This window comes from Bufo bufo, chromosome 3 (assembly GCF_905171765.1).
Source record: "Bufo bufo chromosome 3, aBufBuf1.1, whole genome shotgun sequence".
NCBI classification, from domain to species: domain Eukaryota; kingdom Metazoa; phylum Chordata; class Amphibia; order Anura; family Bufonidae; genus Bufo; species Bufo bufo.
This window is the reverse complement of record NC_053391.1, coordinates 460,494,511-460,520,824: the sequence shown is the minus strand read 5'-3', so window position 1 is coordinate 460,520,824 and position 26,314 is coordinate 460,494,511. Positions and strand designations below refer to the sequence as shown.

The 26,314-nt window shown below is 40.2% G+C and overlaps 1 protein-coding gene across 1 annotated transcript in view; it reads left to right on the top strand.

The window, feature by feature from the left end:
- The window catches only part of GRK1 (G protein-coupled receptor kinase 1), a 99,352-nt gene that overhangs the window by 30,664 nt on the left and 42,374 nt on the right, over positions 1-26,314 (top strand). Inside the window, exons 2-3 of the mRNA XM_040421979.1 lie at positions 8,733-8,860; positions 12,664-12,821. Coding sequence (XP_040277913.1) covers positions 8,733-8,860; positions 12,664-12,821 — 286 coding nt within the window. The remainder of the gene's footprint in view (positions 1-8,732; positions 8,861-12,663; positions 12,822-26,314) is intronic.

Below are 26,314 nucleotides of genomic sequence, written 5' to 3'. Positions count from 1 at the left end.
GCCACATGAGGTCTAGCATTGTCTTGCATTATGAGGAACCCAGGGCCAACCGCACCAGCATATGGTCTCACAAGGGGTCTAAGGGATCTCATCTCGGTACCTAATGGCAGTCAGGCTACCTCTGGCGAGCACATGGAGGGCTGTGCGGCCCTCCAAAGAAATGCCACCCTACACCATTACTGACCCAATGCCAAACCGGTCATGCTGGAGGATGTTGCAGGCAGCAGAACGTTCTCCACGACGTCCCCAGACTCTGTCACGTCTGTCACATGTGCTCAGTGTGAACCTGCTTTCATCTGTGAAGAGCACAGGGCGCCAGTGGCGAATTTGCAAATCTTGGTGTTCTCTGGCAAATGCCAAACGTCCTGCACGGTGTTGGGCTGTAAGCACAACCCCCACCTGTGGGCGTCGGGCCCTCATATCACCCTCATGGAGTCTGTTTCTGACCGTTTGAGCAGACACATGCACATTTGTGGCCTGCTGGAGGTCATTTTGCAGGGCTCTGGCAGTGCTCCTCCTGTTCCTCCTTGCACAAAGGCAGAGGTAGCGGTCCTACTGCTCGGTTGTTGCCCTCCTACGGCCTCCTCCACATCTCCTGATGTATTGGCCTTTCTCCTGGTAGCGCCTCCATGCTCTGGACACTACGCTGACAGACACAGCAAACCTTCTTGCCACAGCTCGCATTGATGTGCCATCCTGGATAAGCTGCACTACCTGAGCCACTTGTGTGGGTTGTAGACTCTGTCTCATGCTACCACTAGAGTGAAAGCACCGCCAGCATTCAAAAGTGACCAAAACATCAGCCAGGAAGCATAGGAACTGAGAAGTGGTCTGTGGTAACCACCTGCAGAACCATTCCTTTATTGGGGGTGTCTTGCTAATTGTCTATAATTTCCACCTGTTGTCTATCCCATTTGCACAACAGCATGTGAAATTGATTGTCACTCAGTGTTGCTTCCTAAGTGGACAGTTTTATTTCACAGAAGTTCGATTGACTTGGAGTTACATTGTGTTGTTTAAGTGTTCCCTTTATTTTTTTGAGCAGTGTATATACAGTGGGGGAAATAATTATTTGACCCCGCACTGATTTTGTAAGTTTGTCCAATGACAAAGAAATGAAAAGTCTCAGAACAGTATCATTTCAATGGTAGGTTTATTGTAACAGTGGCAGATAGCACATCAAAAGGAAAATCGAAAAAATAACTTTAAATAAAAGATAGCAACTGATTTGCATTTCATTGAGTGAAATAAGTATTTGAACCCCTACCAACCATTAAGAGTTCTGGCTCCCACAGAGTGGTTAGACACTTCTACTCAATTAGTTACCCTCATTAAGGACACCTGTCTTAACTAGTCACCTGTATAAAAGACACCTGTCCACAGAATCAATCAATCAAGCAGACTCCAAACTCTCCAACATGGGAAAGACCAAAGAGCTGTCCAAGGATGTCAGAGACAAAATTGTAGACCTGCACAAGGCTGGAATGGGCTACAAAACCATTAGCAAGAAGCTGGGAGAGAAGGTGACAACTGTTGGTGCGATTGTTCGAAAATGGAAGGAGCACAAAATGACCATCAATCGACCTCGCTCTGGGGCTCCACGCAAGATCTCACCTCGTGGGGTGTCAATGGTTCTGAGAAAGGTGAAAAAGCATCCTAGAACTACACGGGAGGAGTTAGTTAATGACCTCAAATTAGCAGGGACCACAGTCACCAAGAAAACCATTGGAAACACATTACACCGCAATGGATTAAAATCCTGCAGGGCTCGCAAGGTCCCCCTGCTCAGGAAGGCACATGTGCAGGCCCGTCTGAAGTTTGCCAATGAACACCTGAATGATTCAGAGAGTGACTGGGAGAAGGTGCTGTGGTCTGATGAGACCAAAATAGAGCTCTTTGGCATTAACTCAACTCGCTGTGTTTGGAGGAAGAAAAATGCTGCCTATGACCCCCAAAACACCGTCCCCACCGTCAAGCATGGGGGTGGAAACATTTTGCTTTGGGGGTGTTTTTCTGCTAAGGGCACAGGACAACTTATTCGCATAAACGGGAAAATGGACGGAGCCATGTATCGTGAAATCCTGAGCGACAACCTCCTTCCCTCTGCCAGGAAACTGAAAATGGGTCGTGGATGGGTGTTCCAGCACGACAATGACCCAAAACATACAGCAAAGGCAACAAAGGAGTGGCTCAAGAAGAAGCACATTAAGGTCATGGAGTGGCCTAGTCAGTCTCCGGACCTTAATCCAATCGAAAACCTATGGAGGGAGCTCAAGCTCAGAGTTGCACAGAGACAGCCTCGAAACCTTAGGGATTTAGAGATGATCTGCAAAGAGGAGTGGACCAACATTCCTCCTAAAATGTGCGCAAACTTGGTCATCAATTACAAGAAACGTTTGACCTCTGTGCTTGCAAACAAGGGTTTTTCCACCAAGTATTAAGTCTTTTTTTGTTAGAGGGTTCAAATACTTATTTCACTCAATGAAATGCAAATCAGTTGCTATCTTTTATTTAAAGTTATTTTTTCGATTTTCCTTTTGATGTGCTATCTGCCACTGTTACAATAAACCTACCATTGAAATGATACTGTTCTGAGACTTTTCATTTCTTTGTCATTGGACAAACTTACAAAATCAGTGAGGGGTCAAATAATTATTTCCCCCACTGTATACCTATACCCTTTCTATTATAATAAAGGTAATTTTAAAAGTCACGTTCTTTAGTTGATGAAATTCTCAGTGTTGCCACTACCATGCAAAATATTGACCCAGTGGGATGCTAAAGACAAATACTTTCCCTGGTCTTAAGAGCTGCTCCACGTGTCCATGGTGGCATGCACCTTGTTGCATACAGACAATTCCTAGGAGAAGCCCATGTGTGAGAAAGACAGGGATGTCATTTTTTTCTCGTCACATATTGTACTTCATGATAGTGGTAAATTTGAGTCAAAATATTAAATTTTTATTTATAAAAAAAAATAACAATTTACCAAAAATTTGGAAAAATTCACAATTTCCAAAACCCACTTTTTAAAGGACCAGCTCAGGTCTGAAGTCACTTTGCGAGGCTTACATAACAGAAACCACCCAAACATGACAACATTTTAGAAACTACACACCTCAAGGAATTCAAAACTGATTTTACAAACTTTCTTAACCCTTTAGGTGTTCCACAAGAATTAAAAGAATATGTAGATGAAATTTAATAATTTCACTTTTTTGACAGATTTTCCATTTTAATCCATTTTTTCCAGTAAAAAACAAGGTTTAACAACCAAACAAAACTCAGAAGGAAAGGAACGCCATATGTTTTTTGGAAGGCAGATTTCACTGGGATCATTTTAAGTTGCCATGTCACATTTGAAGACCACCTGATGCACCCCTAGAGTAGAAACTCCAAAAAAAGACCCCATTTTGGAAACTACGGGATAAGGTGGCAGTTTTGTTGGTACTATTTTATGGTACATATAATTTTTGATTGCTCTATATTAAACTTTTTGTGAGGCAAGGTAACAAACAAAAGCTGTTGTCATTTACAATGTTCATCTGACAGGTTAGATCATGTGGTATTTTTATAGAGAAGGTTGATACGGACACAACAATACCAAATATTACTACTTTTTTGGTTGTTTGTTTCAGTTTTACATAATAAAGCATTTTTGAAAAAAAAGATTTGAGTGTGTCCATATTCTGAAATACTATACGAGTGTATCACTGTACAACAGCGGCGGCATGAAGCGCACGGCGTCATAGCAACCAATGACGCCGTGCGCTCCTGCTGTCAGCAGGATTCCCGGCCGGGTCACCACGGACCCCTCTCGGCCGTGGAACACGGCCGTGTGCATGAGGCCTTACACAGTTAATTTTTTTTTTTTACGGTGTTCACCTGAGGGGTTAAATCATGTCAGATTTTATAGAGAAGGTTGATACGGACACGGCAATACCTGATATGTATACTTTTTTTTATTTATTTAAGTTTTATACACTAATATCATTTTTGAAACAAAAACAAAATCATGTCTTAGTGTCACCATAGTCTGAGAGCCATAGTTTAGGTAGTATATCATTTTTGCGGGATGAGATGATGTTTTGATTTGACCCCTCTTTTTTTTTTTTTTTACTGTGTTCACATGAAGGGTTAGGTCATGTGGTATTTTTATAGAGCAGGTTTTTACATACGTGGCGATACCGAATATGTATACTTTTTTTTTTTTACATTTAAAACAATAAAAGCATTTTTGAAACAAAAAGAATCATGCTTTAGTGTCTCCATAGTCTGAGAGCCATAGTTTTTTAATTTTTTGGGCGATTGCCCTATGTAGGCGGGGTGAGGTGACGGTTAGATTGGTACTATTTTGGGAGGCATACGCCTTTTTGATCGCTTGGCGTTGCACTTTTAGTGATGTAAGGTGACATAAATGGCTTTTTTGTTACACAGTTTTTTTTTTTATGGTGTCTATCGGACGGGGTGAATCATGTGATATATTTATAGAGCCAGTCGCTATGGACGATGCGATATCTAATGTGTGTTTTTTCTTTTTTTTCTATTTTTTTCTTATGAAATCAGGGGAAAGGGGAGTTTCTTTTTTTTTTTTTTACTTGAAACTAAAAAAAAATGTATTCAAAACTTTTTTGTACTTTTTTTTTTTAAACTTTATTTCTGTCCCACTCTGGGACTTCAACTTTTGGGGGTCTGATCCCCTCTGCAATGCACTACAATACATCTGTATTGTAATCTATTGCCTGTTTGTGTACTATAGTGAGTGGTACACAAACAGGTTGCCTAGGAGACCCAGCCTGAGGCTGGATCTCCTCGGCACCCATAGAAGGCAGCCTCTGCATGGCATCGCATTGGGTCCCCGCCACAGCAGCGCGCGGACTCGATGAGCTGCTTCACCCGCCGCAAACCACTTCTATGTCGCGGTCAGTGCGGACCGCGGCATAGAAGAGGTTAATCCGCTGGCATCGCTGTAAACAGCGATGCCGGCAGATACAGCAGGGGCCCGGCTATCAGGGACTGCCGGACCTCTGCAGTGATCGGGCGATTCGAATATTCGCGCCCCCAACAATACTCTTCAACTGTCATATTGTAAGAATTCAAGAACTCTGCAATGTTATCTCATGAATGCTTACACCTGGAATGTGTTTACTCCTGACTTACAGTATAACCGAATAGTGTTCCATCATCAAAGATGGCATCCAAATAATGTAGATGATGTCAATATCTGCCAATAATATCATATAATAAGCGATATTTAATTTGTATATAGGATTATTTAATATCTGGCAGTATCCTCAAATTCAACCTATGAATACAGTTGCAAGAAAAAGTACGTGAACCCTTTGGAATGATATGGATTTCTGCACAAATTGGTCATAAAATGTGATCTGATATTCATCTAAATCACAACAATAGACAATAACAGTCTGCTTAAACTAATAACACACAAAGAATTAAATGTTACCATGTTTTTATTGAACACACCATGTAAACATTCACATTGAAGGTGGAAAAAGTATGTGAACCCTTGGATTTAATAACTGGTTGAACCTCCTTCGGCAGCAATAACTTTAACCAAACCTTTCCTGTAGTTGCAGATCAGACGTGCACAGAGGTCAGGAGTAATTCTTGACCATTCCTCTATACAGAACAGTTTCAGTTCAGCAATATTCTTGGGATGTCTGGTGTGAATCGCTTTCTTGAGGTCATGCCACAGCATCTGAATCTGGTTGAGGTCACGACTCTGACTGGGCCACTCCAGAAGGCGTATTTTCTTCTGTTTAAGGCAGCCATTCTGTTGTTGATTAACTTCTATGCTTTGGGTCGTTGTCCTGTTGCAACCCCCATCTTCTGTTGAGCTTCAGCTGGTGGACAGATGGCCTTAAGTTCTCCTGCAAAATGTCTTGATAAACTTGGGAATTCATTTTTCTTTTGATGATAGTAATCCGTCCAGGCCCTGATGCACAAAGCAGCTCCAGACCATGATGCCCCCACCACCATACTTCACAGTTGGGATGAGGTTTTGATGTTGGTGTGCTGTGCCTCTTTTTCTCCACACATAGTGTTGTGTGTTTCTTCCAAACAACTCAACTTTTGTTTCATCTGTCCACAGAATATTTTGCTTCCTCTGTGGTATCCTCCCACGAAATCCATTCTTGTTTAGTGTTTTACGTATAGTAGATTCGCTAACAGGGATGTTACAAAAGTCTCTGGCATATGCTAAGTCTTTAGCTGACACTCTAGGATTCTTCTTCACCTCATTGAGCAGTCTGTGCTGTGCTCTTGCAGTCATCTTTACAGGACGGCCACTCCTAGCGAGAGTAGCAGCAGTGCTGAACTTTCTCCATTTATAGACAATTTCTCTTACCGTGGCCTGATGAACAGCAAGGCTTTTGGAGATACAACCCCTAAAAATGTGCTAAAATAACAAAAGAAGCCATACTTACACCTTTTCTTCCCTGCATGCTGCTTCCAGTGATGCACTTGGGTCCTCTCTGCAGCTAACATCACCTTTCTGGCTGTAGCAGTGAGAACCCGTGCACACAGGTCACCAAGCAGCCAATCACTGATGTCAGCACGCAGTATACCAGATATCACTGTTATGCCAGTGATTGGCTGCACAGTGACCTATGTGCACGGATGATTACTGCAGCCACCAGGAAAGCAAACAGCAGTGGCGAGGACAAGTTTGGAGCACAGCGCAGGAATTAACAGGGTAGAAAAGAGATAAGTATTGATTCAATTGTTATTTTAGATAATTTTTTGTTATTTTAGACCATTTTTGCTATTTTAGCCCATTTGCAGGGGCTGCCCGAGTTTTAATTTTACTTGGACTACCCCTTAAGGGGGTGTCATCTTTCTACCGTGGGTACAACCCACCCGTAGAACATCTCACAACGAAGAATACACCAAAGCTAGTATACACAGAAAAATAACAGTGAGTAGGAAACTGGATCAGCAGGTAAGGAACCAGTGGCAAGAAATACCACTGGACAAAGTGCACCGGTTTTACTTGGGGTCCAACCCAGAGAGCAGAAACCCAGTGAGCCCTGTTCTTCACGAACCCCCAGATGGTAGGAATGAACTTAGCCAAAGCTCACTGGATGCACCTCCAGGATGGTCCCGGTGCACTTGGCCACTTCCCTGCAAGCAAGCAAGCACCAGCAGTCCACACAAACAAAGACTGGAACCCAGGCACATGTACTGGAACCCGAACACCGCACAGGACACAGTACCGACAACACACACTGGAACCAGCACACCAGTAACTGCCTGGACCCCCATGCGGAACAGATACATGGCGGTCTCAGGCAGAGCTGCTCACAGACTCGAAGTCCTCCCTCCGGATAACCCAGGAGCCGTCTCAGCGAGGGCACAGACAGGGGAATGTCTAGACTCCATGCAGGATGATACATGGCAATAACAAACCAGACACGGAACAACAACCTAGACATGGCACAATGTCTAGACTCCATGCAAGATGACTCATGGCAGTCACAGACCAAACACTAAACCGGAACAGAGAACCTAAACCGGACATAGAACCAGGAAAGGCAGGAAGATCAGGTGACCTTAATGTCTTACTAGGTGGCCACAAAGACTGGGCAGAAGGAAACCCAGGTAAGGTGCATAGCTCCAGTACCCAACAAGGATGGAGAACAACTGACTCCCTGGCTAAGAGCAATAGGATTAAATAGCACCTAGAAACCACACCCAGATGAAGACCTTAACCCCACAAGAACCAGACAGGGAAAGGGACAAGCATACAAGGAGCAGTGAACACACAGGCTACCAAAACTACACATCGCCCCTGGCAACCAGCATACACGGCATTAACCGCAGCCAGTAGGCTAGAGCACAAAGGTGAGCAACATGGAACCCGTGTCACAGTGAACCACACTGAGACCGTGACAAGGGGTTGTCTCACATCAGCAAATGGCATTTATCATGTTGACAAAGTTAACACAAGGCACTTACTAATGTATTGTGATTGTTCATATTGCCTCCTTTGCTGGCTGGATTAGTTTTTCCATCACATTATATACTGCTCATATGCAGGGGTTACGGTCACTACTGCAGTGCAGATACAAGGTGGCCTGGATGGGAGCTGCTGTGCATGCATGCCTATGCACACTCCCACGGTCCTGGTCACCAGAGAGGCCAGCACATTTTTCCTATAGTAAGAAAAGCACGGCCACCTCTGCTGGATTGCAGGGTGGCCATAACCCCTTGAAACGAGCAGTGTATAATTTGATGGAAAAATGAATCAAGCCAGCAAAGAAGACAATATGGACAATCATAATATATTAGTAAGTGCCTTGTATTAACTTTCTCTACATGATAAATCCCATTTGCTGAAGTGAGACAACCCCTTTAATGGCTATGGACACATTTAGATAACTTTTTTTCTTTAGATGCATATAGTTTTGGCTAAACTCATTTTTGTTATAGGTTTTTAGCAATAATACATCCAACCTGATGGATTTGGTTGTGGATAGCATTCTGCAGACTGTTATACAGTATATTGGAGTACATGCCAAACAATACAAAATAAAAAAAACTGTTAGAAAAATGATCTAATGGTGTACATAGCCTATAATGAAGGACCTGATGGGTGGTGCATTATAACCTTGGCATAACACAGTGTGTCAGTTCATGGAGGATTCCTTAAATTATTTGACTCTGAAATCAATGGGACAAAATATAAAAAATTTTTTTTTTTGTATTTTCAGGGTGCCATGGTGGAAAAAAGGATTCTAGCTAAGGTGCATAGTAGATTTATTGTTTCCCTGGCATATGCATTTCAAACAAAGAATGACGTCTGCTTAGTTATGACATTAATGAATGGAGGTGACCTAAGGTAAGTTGTAACAATAATGTACAAATATACTGTTATTTATACTGTTTGTAAAATTAATATGGGTCCAAGATATACATGTTATGCTGGAAACCTAGCCTACAGCACCGAAACCAGAAGATTTACACAGCAATCAATAATAGTGTTATACTTCTTTACTCAATGCAAAATGACAAAAACAATAAAAAGCCCACAGACATAACATATTGTGCATTCTGCTCACTGTGACATCTAAAATCTTCTGACACTGTATACAGAGAATAATGTCGAAGGTCTAAACACACATTTTGCTATTCAGAGATGACATATTCTACTTTGTAAATCATTTAATCCATGGAAAATTTTAAGGCAACGCTCCGGGTCACTAGAGTTTAGGAATAATCTCTAATAAAACCAACAATTGACTGTATTGTGGTAGTTCTTAAAGGCCCTTTACACTGCTCAAAGGAGCATATGTCATGACAGAAGCGATCCTTCTTGGCAGTTGACTGCTTGTCAGTGGAGAGGACCGCTGCATTTACATGCAGCAATCTCGTTCACAGTATGGGGAGGAGCGATTAGTAATGCCATCGGTCGTCCCTATACATAATCATTGTTTGCCGGCAGCAGAGTGTGATTAGACAGCATGAACTGCTGCCGGCAAACAATGATTTAGGTGTCCGAATGAAAGATCCTATTACCCGATGACCGGTCGTTTCTTTAGTTCATCTGGTAATCGGCATCACCTTGTACACACGTTCACTAGCGATAAACTGCCAGTCAAATGCTACAATTTAACTAAAGGGTTTTTTATACCTTATAACTAAGAACTAGTGATTGATGGTGGGACCCCCAACAATTCCGAGAAAAAACACACATAGCAATTTCTCTGCACAGTAGTACCCACATACAGATGTTGTGAGGACTGCAACACAAACCCATAATTCTAAAGGAACCACTGTGATTTACAAGGTCTACAACCCCTTTGGACTAGGAGTAATTAGGAGTACTGGTGGTCGGGCCTCCATTGATCATTAAAGGCCTGTTTACACATAGCAACAATCATTACGAGTATTTTATTTCTGAGTCATCATAATGACTCAGAAAACCAAAATGTCAAAACTTCCTAACACTTTTGGAAGTCTCCAGTTATACACTGGTGGTTTGAAAAATGACTATGCATCCACATAGCTTATTATAATATAGCCCCTTTAACTAGCAGCTTGGTAAATGAATCTGACTAGTAACTGGGTCTAAAAATGGGGGAACATTATCAACTTTATGAAGTATGAATCACAAATTGTACATATGACCTCCTTCAGCACACCCCAAAATGAATAAAGATCACACACTACTGTAGACACCATAAATTAAGATGTAGACTCCGACTTCTTAGGGTAGGTTCGCACCTCCTTTTAACTCTGCTGGCACAGACTGCTGGTGCTCACAGGATCTAGAGTAGCCAGATGCCTCCCTTCACCGCCAGATGCCATTGACTATAATTTGATTCAGTGAAATGCTGGCTTTCGGCTGGGCAAAAACTGTTGCATGCAGCAGTGTTCATCTGTCCGAAACCGGAACTCCTGGTGGAAACTTGCCACATCCTCCCCGGAGCCCATTATAGTCAATAGAGTCCAGAAGTGAATGGCAGTATCCCCAGATGATCTTCCATCGAAGGGTCATGTTATTTTCATGCAAGTAACCAATGACCAGAAGACAATGGGGGTAAATTCCCTACAACTAAGCAAAAAAGTAATAACTAAACAGCAAAGTTATATGCAACATAGAAAGTGCATTAAGATGTTACCACCTCAGGCAGTTATGTCCATTATGTGTGGTGATTTTTTTTTATTTTTTCAGCCCCATCTTCCAAGAGTCATAACTTTTTTATTTTTCCATCCATATAGCCATATAAGGGCTTGTTTTTTTTATGGAGCAAGTTGTATATTTCAATGGCATCTTTTTAGTTTACATATAATCATTGATCATTCTGGTCAGTATGATAATTTTGATAACATATTTTTAGAGTTTTTTTATGTGTACTACTTTTCTACAATAAATACATTTATGTTTGAGGCATCATATTTTGAGAGCCATGACTTTGTTCCAAACAAAAAATGTGAGAACTTGTTTTGTGTGGGACAAGCTGTTATTTTCACTAGTATAATTTTGTGGGTACATACAACTTTTTATCATGCCACAGGAACCAGATGAGGTCAGGCAACTGAACTAAATTATTTCCTTTGTTATTAGGATGTGCGCCAACGGTGTTGTAAAGCAAATGGGTCAACAGAGAATGACCTATTGTTTAAATTAAGTTTTATGCTAAACATATTTGTAAAGCATATTTGGTGGTTGTTTTTAATTTTCCATGTCACTATATACAGTACAGACCAAAAGTTTGGACACACCTTCTCATTCAAAGAGTTTTCTTTATTTTCATGACTATGAAGGCATCAAAACTATGAATTAACACATGTGGAATTATATACATAACAAACAAGTGTGAAACAACTGAAAATATGTCATATTCTAGGTTCTTCAAAGTAGCCACCTTTTGCTTCGATTACTGCTTTGCACACTCTTGGCATTCTCTTGATGAGCTTCAAGAACAACATATTTTCAGTTGTTTCACACTTGTTTGTTATGTATATAATTCCACATGTGTTAATTCATAGTTTTGATGCCTGCAGTGTGAATCTACAATTTTCATAGTCATGAAAATAAAGAAAACTCTTTAAATGAGAAGGTGTGTCCAAACTTTTGGTCTGTACTGTATATTTAAAAAAAATTCTAAAACCATGTGATTTTCACACTGGCCACTAAACCTAATAATAAGCGCCACTCCCCAGCAGCCATTTTCTTTAGTTTTATGGAGTTCTGAGAGAGACAGCAGTGTCATTGCTGTGCTCTGTGCTTTACTGTTTAATTATATTAGATAGTTAGTTAGTTAGCTTATATATATAATACAGATAGTTAGTGGGAGATAGTCAGTGTAGGTTAGATTGTGATATAGTGTAACCAGTGCAGGGTGTTAGGTAGTGTGATGGGTTCTGCTGTCCATACATACATGCTACAGGCATAGTGCTGTGATGTCACAAGTTCACAACAATGCCTAGTGCACCAATCAGTAATATGTTGTCAGACCTGCTAAATGTGAAGTTGCCCGTATTGCGCAAAAATATGCGCATCATTAATTGCCCATTTGCAATTAATGATGCGCATATTTTTGCGCAATACGGGCAACTTCACATTTATTGGAGCACTCTATCTGCATATAAAGCTATTGTAATGTTCTGCCGTGCCAACCATTTTCTCCAGTCTCAGGCAGCAGCTTGGAAAATGTAGCAACAGTGACCCACGCCTGTATTGTGCACGCAAGACGCGCATATTACATTGCCGATTTTCGCAATCAAGAAATTCTCGAATTTGCGAATATATGACGAGTATTCAACCAAATATTCGTGAAATCGCAAATTCGAATATTGCCCCTTCCGCTCATCACTACAGTGATCAGCACTGGTCCTGGGTGTCAGACCCCAACCAATCAGATACTGATGACCTATCCTAAAATCTTGGTAAAACCCTTTAAACTGTCAGTACTGATTAGATAGTGTAAGAGTGTGTTAGTACAGGTCTCAGGAAGGCTGACAGGTCCTTCTTGTTAAAGAGGTTGTCTCGTAAATACAAACCTTGTCAATGTCTTTTAACATATTTAACATATTTTGAGATATTTTGCTTATGTTCCATCCGTAGTTATCTTCATGCTTAGTTATTGGTATTACTAAGTGGTTACGTTCTTTATTATCTTTTTCTCATGGCTTTAGGTTTCACATTTACAATGTGGATGAGGAAAATCCTGGTCTAGATGAACCCAGAGCTTGTTTTTACACTGCACAGATTATATGTGGGATGGAGCATTTACACCAAAACAGGATCATCTATCGTGACCTCAAACCAGAAAATGTGCTACTGGACAATGATGGTACAGTATGCTCAAATCTTTCAATCAATGCAGATAAGGGCAAAAAAAAAAAAAATAGTAACTGTTAATATACATATATATGCATTGTCTATCAGTCTAAAGATGATGTGTAATGTATTTACTCAAATTCTGGAATATAAAAAATAAACTTTAACATTTATGACAAAAAGACCAACAAAAATACTGTTGATAAACTACTAATGAAAAAGATTGCGAGGACTATCGATTTCTATAAATACTGGGTGAAAATGAAATGTATGGGCCTCCTGGTCCCAGCTACAAGTGAAGAAGAAAGGGTCAGAAACAGAGATGGCTGATGTAAGACAAAACAAAGTTTTAGAACAAGAGCAGAGTTGTAATTTTTTAGTAGATACAGTTGCAAGAAAAAGTATGTGAACCCTTTGGAATGATATGGATTTCTGCACAAATTGGTCATAAAATGTGATCTGATCTTCATCTAAGTCACAACAATAGACAATCACAGTCTGCTTAAACTAATAACACACAAGGAATTAAATGTTACCATGTTTTTATTGAACACACCATGTAAACATTCACAGTGCAGGTGGAAAAAGTATGTGAACCCTTGGATTTAATAACTGGTTGAACCTCCTTTGGCAGCAATAACTTTAACCAAACGTTTCCTGTAGTTGCAGATCAGACGTGCACAACGGTCAGGAGTAATTCTTGACCATTCCTCTTTACAGAACTGTTTCAGTTCAGCAATATTCTTGGGATGTCTGGTGTGAATCGCTTTCTTGAGGTCATGCCACAGCATCTCAATCAGGTTGAGGTCAGGACTCTGACTAGGCCATTCCAGAAGGCGTATTTTCTTCTGTTTAAGCCATTCTGTTGTTGATTTACTTCTATGCTTTGGGTCTTTGTCCTGTTGCAACACCTATCTTCTGTTGAGCTTCAGCTGGTGGACAGATGGCCTTAAGTTCTCCTGCAAAATGTCTTGATAAACTTGGGAATTCCTTTTTCCTTCGATGATAGCAATCCATCCAGGCCTTGACGCAGCAAAGCAGTCCCAAACCATGATGCCCCCACCACCATAATTCTTTTTTTTTTTATACATATATTTTATTGTTTTCAATAAGAGACTAAACAAATACATACAAAAATTTGCATGAGAGTCTTCTTTTCCATTGACAATATACATTTGTACAAGTCTTGTGATCCCCCAACATAGGGGTTCAAGACAATAAGTACAAATAATACAATGTTAAAACAAAAACAAGGGATAGGAGGAGGGTGAGAGGGAAAAAAGAAAAGTGATAAAAGAGAATGACAAGGAGCGATCCTAATATCCTTTACCATAAATCTGTTGAGACCCTGTTGAAATAAGAGTGAAGCCAGTAATGCCATGTGATTTTAAACTTGTTAGTAATGGCGGCACTTATCATTTCATGTAAACAATTATTGTTAATGGTGTTAATTATTTCCATCAGTGGAGGAGGTTTTGGATTTTTCCAGTACTGAGCAATTTTCGTTCTAGTTGCTATAATTGCGTGAATGATTACTGTTCAATATAATTCGGGGAAAGAGTCTAAGTTAATAGAGAGTAGGCTTTGGGCCATTGTTAATGATTGTGGTGCTGCATATCTGTGATAAGATTATATTAATTGAATTCCATACAGGTTTGATTTCTCTGCATTCCCACCATATATGCTCCATGTTGGCTTCCGCCGCTGAACATCTCCAACACATGTGAGAAGCTAAGGGGTACATTTTAGATAATCCATTGTTCTGGGGGAATTACTATATTTAATGCAGATTCCCATTTACGTAGTAGTAGTGGAATCAATGGAGAGTCCAAACCATCAGTCATATGGTGATAACTGAGAGAAAGGGCTTGGAGACTGGACAGAGGGTTCCTCAATACATTCATCAGTTGAGAGGTATTAACAGCCACCAGAAGTTGCACCTTAGATAAAAAAAATCTTATTTGCAGGTATTTAAAAAAGTCTCTATAAGGAACTTTAAACTTCGAAGTTAGATCTGAGAAGCAATTAAGGGTGCTGTTGGTATAAAGATCTCCTAGTTTGTAGATACCCAGATCAATCCAATTATGAATATGTAACTCTGGGATACAATTACCCACGACCTCCAGTGGGGTTTCAGATAGGGATATATTAATAATATTCATTTTAGTTGTCAATAGGGTCCATAATTCAAGTGCTGCTTGTATTGTAGGAGAGATTTGTATTTTAATAGGGCGTTTTGTAAAGATGTGGAATAATAAAATACTTTAGGGTCTTTTACTCCCATTATATGATTTTCAATATCAATCCAGTGCTTATCAGGCTGAATTAGCCTTGAAAATCTAAACTGTTTAAAGATACATGCTCTGTAGTATCTAATGACAGATGGGCAACCCAATCCTCCCTTGGAAATAGGCAAAAAGAGTATGTTAGTTTGAACTCTTGGTTTTTTATCTTGCCAAATATATTTGAGGAGCATTGATTGTATTTCTTTCAAGTGTTTCATAGGTATAGAGACAGGGAGATTGCACAGTAAGTATAGGATTTGTGGCATAATAAAATTTTTAAAGCTGATATTATGCCCATCCATGAAATTTCATGGTTTTTCATTTTAATAAGGTCATTTTTCTTTTTTTTCTGTAGGGTTTTAAGGTTAATTGGTAAAAGTCTGGACGGAGAGGAGGTCAATTTGATTCCTAGATACGTAATATGGTCCAGATTCCATTTAAAGGGGAAATTGGCTTTTAGTGAGCTGAGGTCTGCAGTCCAAGATTAAGTACCTGACATTTAGCTATTTTAAGACTATAATAGGAGACCGAACTGAAAGACTTTAGTATTTGCATTACTATAGGTAGGGATTTTATCGGGTCGGTTAGGGCTAGGATAATATCATCCGCAAACAATCTGATTTTATGGTCTGTCTTCCCTATTTTAACACCTGTGATATGTGGTTGGGCTCTAATGTGTTCCGCTAATGGTTCAATTATAAGTGCGAAGATAATGGGTGAAAGGGGGCATCCTTGTCTTGTCCCATTTGTGATTTGGATTGAAGTGGACATCATCCCATTTATTAAGACTCTGGCTGATGGCTTAGAATAGAGTGCCCCTATAGATTTGGCTATATATCCTTGTATGCCAAATTTCACCAATACCGCCTCTAAATATCCCCAATGAACTCTGTCAAACGTCTTCTCCGCATCCAAGGATAGAAGCAGAGAAGGCGTCCGATTCACTCCCGTCCAGTGTATAATATCAATCACACTTCTAGTACTATCTAATGTTTGTCTTGACTTGACAAATCCCACCTGGTCATGGTGGATGAGCTGCGGGACTAAAGATGACAGTCTGCTGGCCAATAATTTGGAGTAGATTTTCAGGTCAGAATTCAATAGGGAGATCGGACAAAAAATTTCTGGGGATTCAGGGGATTTGCCTGGTATGGGAAGAGCCACTATTGTGGCATGAAGCATTTCAGGTGGTATATTACCTGTGGTCATTATGTGGCAAAATGTGGATAAGAGGTATGGGGCTAAAGTATTTCTGAAGGTTTTAAAATATTAATTTGTTAACCCGTCAGGTCCTGGGGATTTGTTGTTTTTACAAGAAATATAGAATAGTAGGGCACACCAACACTTGGACTTCACACGGAGAGTTTAGTATAACGATATATTTATTGTGACATATAATGCTATCTATTCCGACATATTAAAATACATAGCTAAAATACATAAATACTTCAATTTACAATATAGTTTAAACGAAAGATAAAAAATAAATAATTCTCTATATTTGGCCAGAGTTTCAGAGTCAGTTGTATTAATATAGTCTCTCCAAAGAATTTCCCGAATAATAAAGTTCAGATAGTAGGGGTTATTCAGTAATCAGATACAGTTTTGTTCAAATGATCATTTGTATCTGATATGGCTGCTTCACATACTCGGCACAGTATGATATTACTGCAAAGTCACTATTGTTATAAAATCGCTGCCTATTTGTAAAGATAAACCGCAGTTGTTTTACTCACTGTTTTTGGCTGGAGTACTGCCGGTTTTATTGCAACACTCGTGGCGTCCCACGTGTGATGGAGTTCTTTATAGGTTGCGGTGTAATTGGAATTTCCACCGAGTCTGTGTAGATATTAAATCCGGGATCCTCGGTGACATATAAAGCTGTGCTGTCTTAGAGATGGCTTAGTAGTGTCCTTTTGCTGCGCTATTTATTTATATCACGCAGGCTATATTATTACCAAGTGCGTATCTCATAGATGGCCGACAGGTATCCAGCTTTCCTTTGAAAAAATAAATTCTCACCGATCCCTCTTCTTTTTGGTTTCTTTTCTTTAAGCGCTTTAAGTCTTCTAATCCTGTACTTTATTTCATGGGATTAATTACCATACGCGTTTCGGAGTATACTGCGACTCCTTCTTCAGAGCCACTGAAGACTCGGTGGAAATTCCAATTACACTGCAACCTATAAAGAACTCTGATGAGAGTTTTAACTATTTAGGTAGGTTAGGTATAAGTTATCACTGTTTATTTAATTAAAACCTAATAAAAGTTAATTTTTATCAAACAAAAATCACCAATTCAAAAAAGCGCACGTCAAGAGTAGGCAATTATTAGTCTCACGACTAAATGTAAAACACTATATTAATACAACTGACTCTGAAACTCTGGTCAAATATAGAGAATTATTTATTTTTTATCTTTCGTTTAAACTATATTGTAAATTGAAGTATTTATGTATTTTAGCTATGTATTTTAATATGTCGGAATAGATAGCAATATATGTCACAATAAATATATCGTTATACTAAACTCTCCGTGTGAAGTCCAAGTGTTGGTGTGCCCTACTAGTCTATATTTCTTGTCCAATAATTTCAGAGGATTGGGTGAATCCTTTCGTAGGAGCACCCATACCATCCTTGACTAGTAGGTGAGCCCTCTCTAACCTATACTATTTGTTGTTTTTAGTCAGTTTTATAATTTGCATTATTTCTGTTATTTCTATTGGTTTGTTGAGTTCCATGAGTTGCTCTGGAGTCAATTTAGGTAATGCAATATCAGATAGGAATTTGTTAATTACATCTGAGTTAGGTTGGGGAATTGATTTGTTATCTTGAAGGTTATATAAATTGGAATAGTAGTTGGCAAAAGTATTTGAGATTTCCTGGGGATTAAGTATTTTTTGTTTTTAGGAATTATAAATATATGGTCATTTTTTCTTATTTTATATAGATTTAATTTTGTTAGCTAGCATTGCATTAGCTCTGTTTCCCTGTGAGTAGAATTTTGCCTTTACTCTCAAGTTGTATAATAAGATCAGTGAGGACTTAAAAAACACGAAGATTGACAAAGGCTGAAGATTGAACAAAGGCTGACAGAAAACCAATTGATGACCTTTGAAAAAAGATTAAATAAAAAATTAGTTATCACACAATCGGAAGTAAAAGAAAGAAAAAAGGACAAGTTCCTGCGAGATAAATGTGATTATGATAGCGGTAAATTATTCGACTGGAACAAAAGACATAGAAGAAGACGCCCTCAGAGAAAAAATAGAAGTGACTACTGAACAACAGATAGTGACTCTAGCATGTCAGACGACGCCAATGTCAATAAAAATACAGCAGAGAATACATCCCCTTTAGACGCAGCACAAGAAGGGGAAGAAAAAGGAGAAAGAAGACCGGCAAGAAAGTCATCACGCAACAGAAAAAAAGTGTCATGGCGCCAATGACATGCTCCTCCACCACAACGTCCAGAGAGAGTCTTGTAATTAACTTGACCACACTTGAACTTCCATCTCCCTGTATTAGTGCCCTTAACAAAGGACTTAGCTTTAGTCTAGTAGAAAACTTTAATCCAGTAATGTTCGAAATTGATCTGTTTAAAGCGATACGAAATTACAATGACATAAAATGTATAGTAACTCCCCTTTCACTTTAGGCTCCAAGAGGGAGGGTCACAAGATTGATGAAGCCTATAATGAAATGGAAATTGCCTGTCTGGAATTTTTGGCTGATATAGAACTTAGTGATCTTCCTGCCCTCAGTTCAGAAGCAGGTCGCTTTGAGGGGGGAATAAAGTCTACGTATTGTCCACCCTTGCCCGCTGGGAGTAGCATTGACATCTTCCACAAACAAATACTAAGAGATGTGAAAGCCTTGGTATATCCAAAGGTGGAGAACAATATTACCAACGAAGAATGGTCCGCAATTAAATGGTTATGCAATAGGGAGGATGTCATAGTAAAACCAGCGGACAAGGGAGCAACATTGTACTCCTTACAAAGGAATATTATTTACAGGAAGCACAAAGACAGTTAGGCGACACCTCAGTTTACTCCAAACTTGAAAAGGATCCCACTCCTGCTATTCGAGTACAGCTCTGCGAATTATTAACACGATACATAGAGATGGATTTTTTTACGGCTCGTATCATGGACCGGCTTGTACCACCATCCCCCAAAAGACCTACTTGGTACTTTGTACTTAAGATTCACAAGTCACTGAACCACCCACCGGGACGCCCCATTGTGGCGGGCATAGGGTCAGTGACAGAGTCCTTATCCAAATACCTGGACTGGCTGCTTAGACCACTCTTATCACATGCTCCTACCATATTTGCGCGACACCAATTCCTTCCTGGAAGCATTAAGGCATTTTCAGTGGCAAGATGATTTTAATTTGGTGTCACTTGATGTGGAAAGCCTGTACACCCGTATCCCCCATAGGGAGGGTGTGCAGGCGGTCATCAAGGTTTTGAGCAATACTGATAAGAGTGACGTCTATTGCTCTTTTGTCCAGGAAGCACTTAATTTTGTACTCAGCAATAACGTGTTTACGTTTGGGGGATGCTGGTACAGACAGATCTATGGTACGGCCATGGGCACGCCAGTGTCTTGCACTTTCACCAATTTATATTTGGCAGTGTTTGAAGACCTGTACATTTGTTCCACCTCTAATCCTTATCTGCAACATATAAAACTACTTTTACGCTACGTGGATGATATCTTTATGATTTGGCAGGGCCCGAGACAGTCGTGTGAAGATTTTGTCCAGTTCCTTAATAACCAGAATGAAATGAATATGAAATTTACCGTGAATTTTGGAGGTAGAACATTAGAGTTTCTTGATGTAATGGTCACAATAGAGAAGGACACCATTGTCACTACAGGTTTTCTTAAGCCCACCGCCACCAATTCATTACTTCACTACGACAGCTATCATCCACGTAGCATAAAACAAGCAGTCCCGTATGGTCAATTCATACGTTTAAAACGCATCAATAGTACAGAAGCAGGGTATACAGAGCAGGCTCAGGAACTAAAGGAAAGACTTCTAGCTAGGGGGTATCCAGAAAATGACCTTGACACAGCCATAAAAAGAGCAGGCCAATTCACACAAAGTGAGTTACTTAAACAGAAAAAAGGCAGCCTGAGAAAAAAATGCTACAGAGAGATTCGCCTTTGTTTTTAAATACAGTCCTTTGGCAATTACGATCAAACAAGTCATATTAAAAAACGGGGATATCCTCTGAAATGAGGAGGGGCTACAGGATCTAGAACAACATAAACCGTTGCTTTCAAAAAGTGCCATACGATCGGGGACAAATTTGTGAGGAGTAGACTGAGGGAAACCAAAGCAAAAAATTGGCTCACTGAGCGTATACCAGTAGGGAGTTATAAATGTGGCGATTGCTCCTTCTGTCAACATGTTTTACAGGGCAAATATATCTTTTTTTGCAGGCATCAAACACAGGGTTAAACAATTTACCACATGTAAAACAAAATATGTGGTTTATTTAATACTATGCTCCTGTGGATCCTTCTACATAGGGAAGACCATCCGCCCTATGTATGAAAGGTTCAGGGAACACATTAATTCCGTTAGGTCAGGAAAAGGGTGCCCAAGGTTGACTGAACACATACAAAGTATACATGATGGTAACGCAAAATGCTTAAAGTTTGCGGCCCTGGAACATGTCCCTGCCCCAGCATTGGGGGGAGATAGAGACCGCCTCCTCATGCAGAGGGAGGCGGATTGGATCATTCGCACAGGTGCGATGGGCCCCCTGGGATTGAATGACCGCAACGACTTAAGTGTATATTTATAAGTTATAATAGTAGCACGCACCTAGATTAGCATATGTAAGTAGACAATAATAGATATCAGGGATGTTTTTAGTGTGTTACCTGAATTCACAGTTTAGTAAGCGAGGCAATTGATTGCTTATTATCATCAGCGTCGATGGTTACCTAGGCAACCGAGACGCTTTAAAAAGGAGCGCACAAGTAGCGTGATTAGGTCAGAGGAAGCGCAAGGTGCGCGAAACGGCCATCGCCAGCTGATCACTCAGCATACACACGCTTATGTCCGCCCCAGCCCGCTGAACTCTGTATTCGATTGTACACGAATAAAGATACATCTTGCAACACTTGGGTGAGTGGCGCTATCGTTATTCATTCTACTTACTGCATATTACTGTGGACTTCCTATGATAGCAGAGCCCCGCTGAATAGTGCAATCATCTGACTGAGCTGCACAGTTCCTGGTCTTATACTGAGAGCACTGGACATACCAGCAGTGCCGCCTCGTACCTCTACGTATCCGCATCTCCTCAAGTTGTGTTCATATTTATTTTGGTAAAGTTGATATAGTTAGTAGCGTAAATCTCCCAATTGTTTTTTGGCTTGTGAGGGATTTGTTTTATCCTTTTTTTCCAACTCAATGATGGAAGAGCTTATTTGTTCTGTTTGTATACGTCTTTGTTTATTTAGAAAGGATGAAATACGAATGAGTTGACCTCTAATGAAAGCTTTATGTGCGCACCAGATTGTAGTAGGGGAAACATCAGTGGTGCAGTTATATTTGAAATATTCTTTCAGAGCTTCTTCTATTTGGGTTTGTGTTGAGGACAATGATAAATGGTAATTGTTAGCCCTCCAAGAAATGTAAGGAGGTTGGTTGAATTTCTCTGAGAATTGACACGAGACTGGTGCATGGTCGGACCATGTTATGGATCCGATATTAGCCGATAATATTTTTTGAAGCGTCCATTTGTCGACCAGTATCAGGTCAATTCTGGAGTATTGTTTATGAGGGTGTGAGTAGAGGGTATAATCACGTTCTGAAGCATGTAATACTCTCCAAGTGTCGTATATATCTTCTGTCAGAAGATACTGAGCTAATTGTGAGGGGGTGTGCATTTTTGTTTGGTTGGATTTCTCCAGAGATGGAGATGGAGGTAAATTGAAGTCTCCACATATGATCAGGGAGCCTTGTTTAATGGATTGGGTGGTGTTTATTACCTCTTTGATGAACGCGAGTTGGTTAGAGTTAGGAGCGTACAGGGAGACTAGAGTGTATGGCGTATTATTAATATTACATACTAATATAACATATCTGCCATTATCGTCAGATTTACTGTGGATCAGCTGAAAAAAGAGAGGGAATCCCTAATGGAGATGATTACCCCTCTTTTCTTGTTCACTGCAGGTGATGCAAATATATTGACAACATTTTTATGCTCGAGTCTATGAGTATCTGATTCATTCAAGTGGGTTTCTTGAATACAGATTACGTCGCATTTAAGGGAATGAACTTCCTTCAACAGTAACGATCTTTTAAAGGGACTATTTAGTCCATTGGCGTTAATTGAAGATATTTTAACCCCTTAAGGACTCAGCCCTATTTCACCTTAAGGACTTGGCCATTTTTTGCAAATCTGACCAGTGTCACTTTAAGTGCTCATAACTTTAAAACAAAATTGACTTATCCAGGCCGTTCTGAGATTGTTTTTTCGTCACATATTGTACTTCATGACACTGCTAAAATTGGGTAAAAAAATACCATATTTACCAAAAATTTAGAAAAATTTGCAAATTTCAAAGTTTCAGTTTCTCTACTTCTGTAATACATAGTAATACCCCCAAAAATTGTGATGACTTTACATTCCCCATATGTCTACTTCATGTTTGTAGCATTTTGGGAATGATATTTTATTTTTTGGGGATGTTACAAGGCTTAGAAGTTTAGAAGCAAATCTTGAAATTTTTCAGAAATTTACAAAACCCCAATTTTTAGGGACCACTACAGGTCTGAAGTCACTTTGCGAGGCTTACATAATAGAAACCGCCCAAAAATGACCCCATTCTTTAAACTACACCCCTCAAGGTATTCAAAACTGATTTTATAAACTTCGTTAACCCTTTAGGTGTTGCACAAGAGTTATTGGCAAATGGGGATGAAATTTGAGAATTTCTTTTTTTTGCCTAATTTTCCATTTTAACCCATTTTTTCCACTAACAAAGCAAGGGTTAACAGCCAAACAAGACTGTATCTTTATTGCCCTGACTCTGCCGTTTACAGAAACACCCCATATGTGGCCGTAAACTACTGTACAGGCACACAGTAGGGCGTAGAGGGAAAGGTGCGCCGTATGGTTTTTGGAAGCCAGATTTTGCTTGACTGTTTTTTTTGACACCATGATACAATTTCAAAATTTCACTTTTTTGGCAGATTTTCCATTTTAATATTTTTTTTCCAGTTACAAAGCAAGGGTTAACAGCCAAACAAAACTCATTATTTATGGCCCTGATTCTGTAGTTTACAGAAACACCCCATATGTGGTCGTAAACCACTGTACGGGCACATGGCAGGGTGCAGAAGGAATGGAATGCCATACGGTTTTTGGAAGGCAGATTTTGCTGGACTGTTTTTTTTGACACCATGTCCCATTTGAAGCCCCCCTGATGCACCCCTAGAGTAGAAACTCCCAAAAAGTGACCCCATTTTAGAAACTACGGGATAGGGTGGCAGTTTTGTTTGTACTAGTTTAGGGTACATATAATTTTTGGTTGCTCTATATTACACTTTTTTGTGCGGCAAGGTAACAAGAAATAGATTTTTTGGCACGTTTTTTTTTTTTGTTATTTACAACATTCATCTGACAGGTTAGATCATGTGGTAATTTTATAGAGCAGGTTGTCACGGATGCGGCGATATCTAATATGTATACAATTTTTTTTATTTATGTAAGTTTTACACAATGATTTCATTTTTAAAACAAAAAAAATGTTTTAGTGTCTCCATAGTCTAAGAGCCATAGTTTTTTCAGTTTTTGGGCGATTATCTTAAGTAGGGTCTCATTTTTTGCGGGATGAGATGATGGTTTGAGTGGCACTATTTTGGGGTGCATATGACTTTTTGATCACTTGCTATTACACTTTTTGTGACGTAAGATGACAAAAAATTGCTTTTTTTACACAGTTTTTATTTTTATTTTTTTACGGTGGTCACCTGAGGGGTTAGGTCATGTGATATTTTTATAGAGCCGGTCGATACGGACACGGCAATACCTAATATGTATACTTTTTTTTTATTTATTTAAGTTTTACACAATGATTTCATTTTTGAAACAAAAAAAATCATGTTTTAGTGTTTCCATAGTCTAAGAGCCATAGTTTTTTCAGTTTTTGGGCGATTATCTTGGGTAGGGTATGATTTTTGCGGGATGAGATGATGGTTTGATTGGTACTATTTTGGCGTAAATGCGACTTTTTTGATCACTTTTATTACCTTTTTTGGGAAGTAAGGTGGGCAAAATTTCAATTTCCTAATAGTTTTAATTTTTTTATTTTTATGGAGTTCACCGTGCGGGGAAAGTAACATGACCGTTTTATAGATCAGGTCGTTACGGACGCGGCGATACCAAACATGTGTAGGGAATTCTATTTTTTTCATTTTTAATCAGTGATAAATGTGTTTGATTTTTACTTTTTTTTCACTTTTTTTCACTTTTTTTTTGACCCAGACCCACTTGGTTCTTGAAGATTCAGTGGGTCTGATGTCTGTGTAATACAGTACAGTACAATATATATTGTACTGTACTGATTTTACTTACACTTTGTCTGAACAGATCTCTGCCTTTAGCACAGATCTGTTCAGCACCATGGACAGCAGGATGCCTGAGACGGCGTCCTGTTGCCATGGGAACCTTCCCCGTCTGCTCAGTAGTTGTCAGAACTTCGCAGACGGGGAAGGGTAAGGACAGGGTCTGTCGGGGGACTGTCTGGGAGCTCTCTCCCTCTCCATCGGGGGGCAGCAAAGGCACAGCAGCCCCCCGATGGGAGAGGGAGGGAGCTCCGTCTTACTGTTAACTTTTTCCATACAGCGGTCCGTACGGACCGCTGTATGGAAAGGGTTAAACGGCTGACATCGCATCATCGATGTCAACCGTTTATACCAGGGTGCCAGCAATGTGCTGGCACCCTGGTATACCCACTGAACACCAACGATTATTCAAGGGGAGGCGGGCGGGGGATCGCGATCCCGCCTGCCGCACCGCCCGCCTCCCGCACCGCCCCCACCACCCACAACTCCCCCCCTGCACCACCCGCCGGCAAAAAATCATGCAGGGGTGCAGGGGGGGTGTAAAATATATATTTTAGGGACACTAAAGCTTCTGATCCCCGCGGTCAGGGCCCGCGGGGATCAGAAACTGCAGAAAGCGCAGCAAACCGCAGGTCTGAATTGACCTGCGGTTTTCTGCGATCGCCGATGTGGGGGGGGTCAAATGACCCCCCCCTGCATTGTTACGGGATGCCGGCTGAATGATTTCAGCCGAAATCCCGTTCCGATTAACCCCTGGGGCGCCGGAATACCGATTTCAAGTTATGACGTACCGGTACGTCATGGGTCCTTAAGGACTCGGGACCCATGCCGTACCGATACTTCCTAAGTCTTTAAGGGGTTAATGACCATTACTTGCAGTGAAAGTAGAGCAGACTTAACAATGCAATATAAGATTTTGTACAATGCACAGTACTCTTGAAAAATATAGTGCGGTATATAATACTATATATTGCTTAGCAAATGCGTATGCCTTGATACAAGCAACGCAGTCGCTACGCAGTATCAGTTATAAGGGTGTCAATCTCACTTGTCACCTATAGAGTGACTATAGTATTAGTGTATGAGGTAGGAAAAAAGGATCAGATAGGAAGGTAATAGAAGCAAAGGGGTTAAATCAGGTAAAACAGAACAAAATAATGCTATTTTATCAATAAATTAAATTTTCAAACTAAAGTCCGGTTCTAAGTGAACCAACTAGATACCAGTTTATCCAGCTATCAATGGGGGTGGGTAACAGTGAACGAGTACAGAATCTCCTGGGAGACCTGCAGCAAAGAATGCAGACATATAACGTAGTCTAGTGACTTTCCTTTATCAAAAAGGATATGTCCCTTGAATAGAGCGTGGGAGTCCCTTCATGTCCAGCGAGACTTCAGGTCCACTCTTTATTCAGGGTAGATGGTCTTTTATTCTGGGGCGAGAAGGAGTCTTTATCCACTGTGATTAGGGACCATTTCTGGAGCAGCTTCATGGAGTTTCTCGGTGACGTGATCACGTGGTTGGTTCCATTTTTGAAGATCAGAAGTTTCACCGGATAACCTCATTTGTATGGGATGTTGTGATCCCTGACGATTTTAGTAGCCTCTGAGAATTCT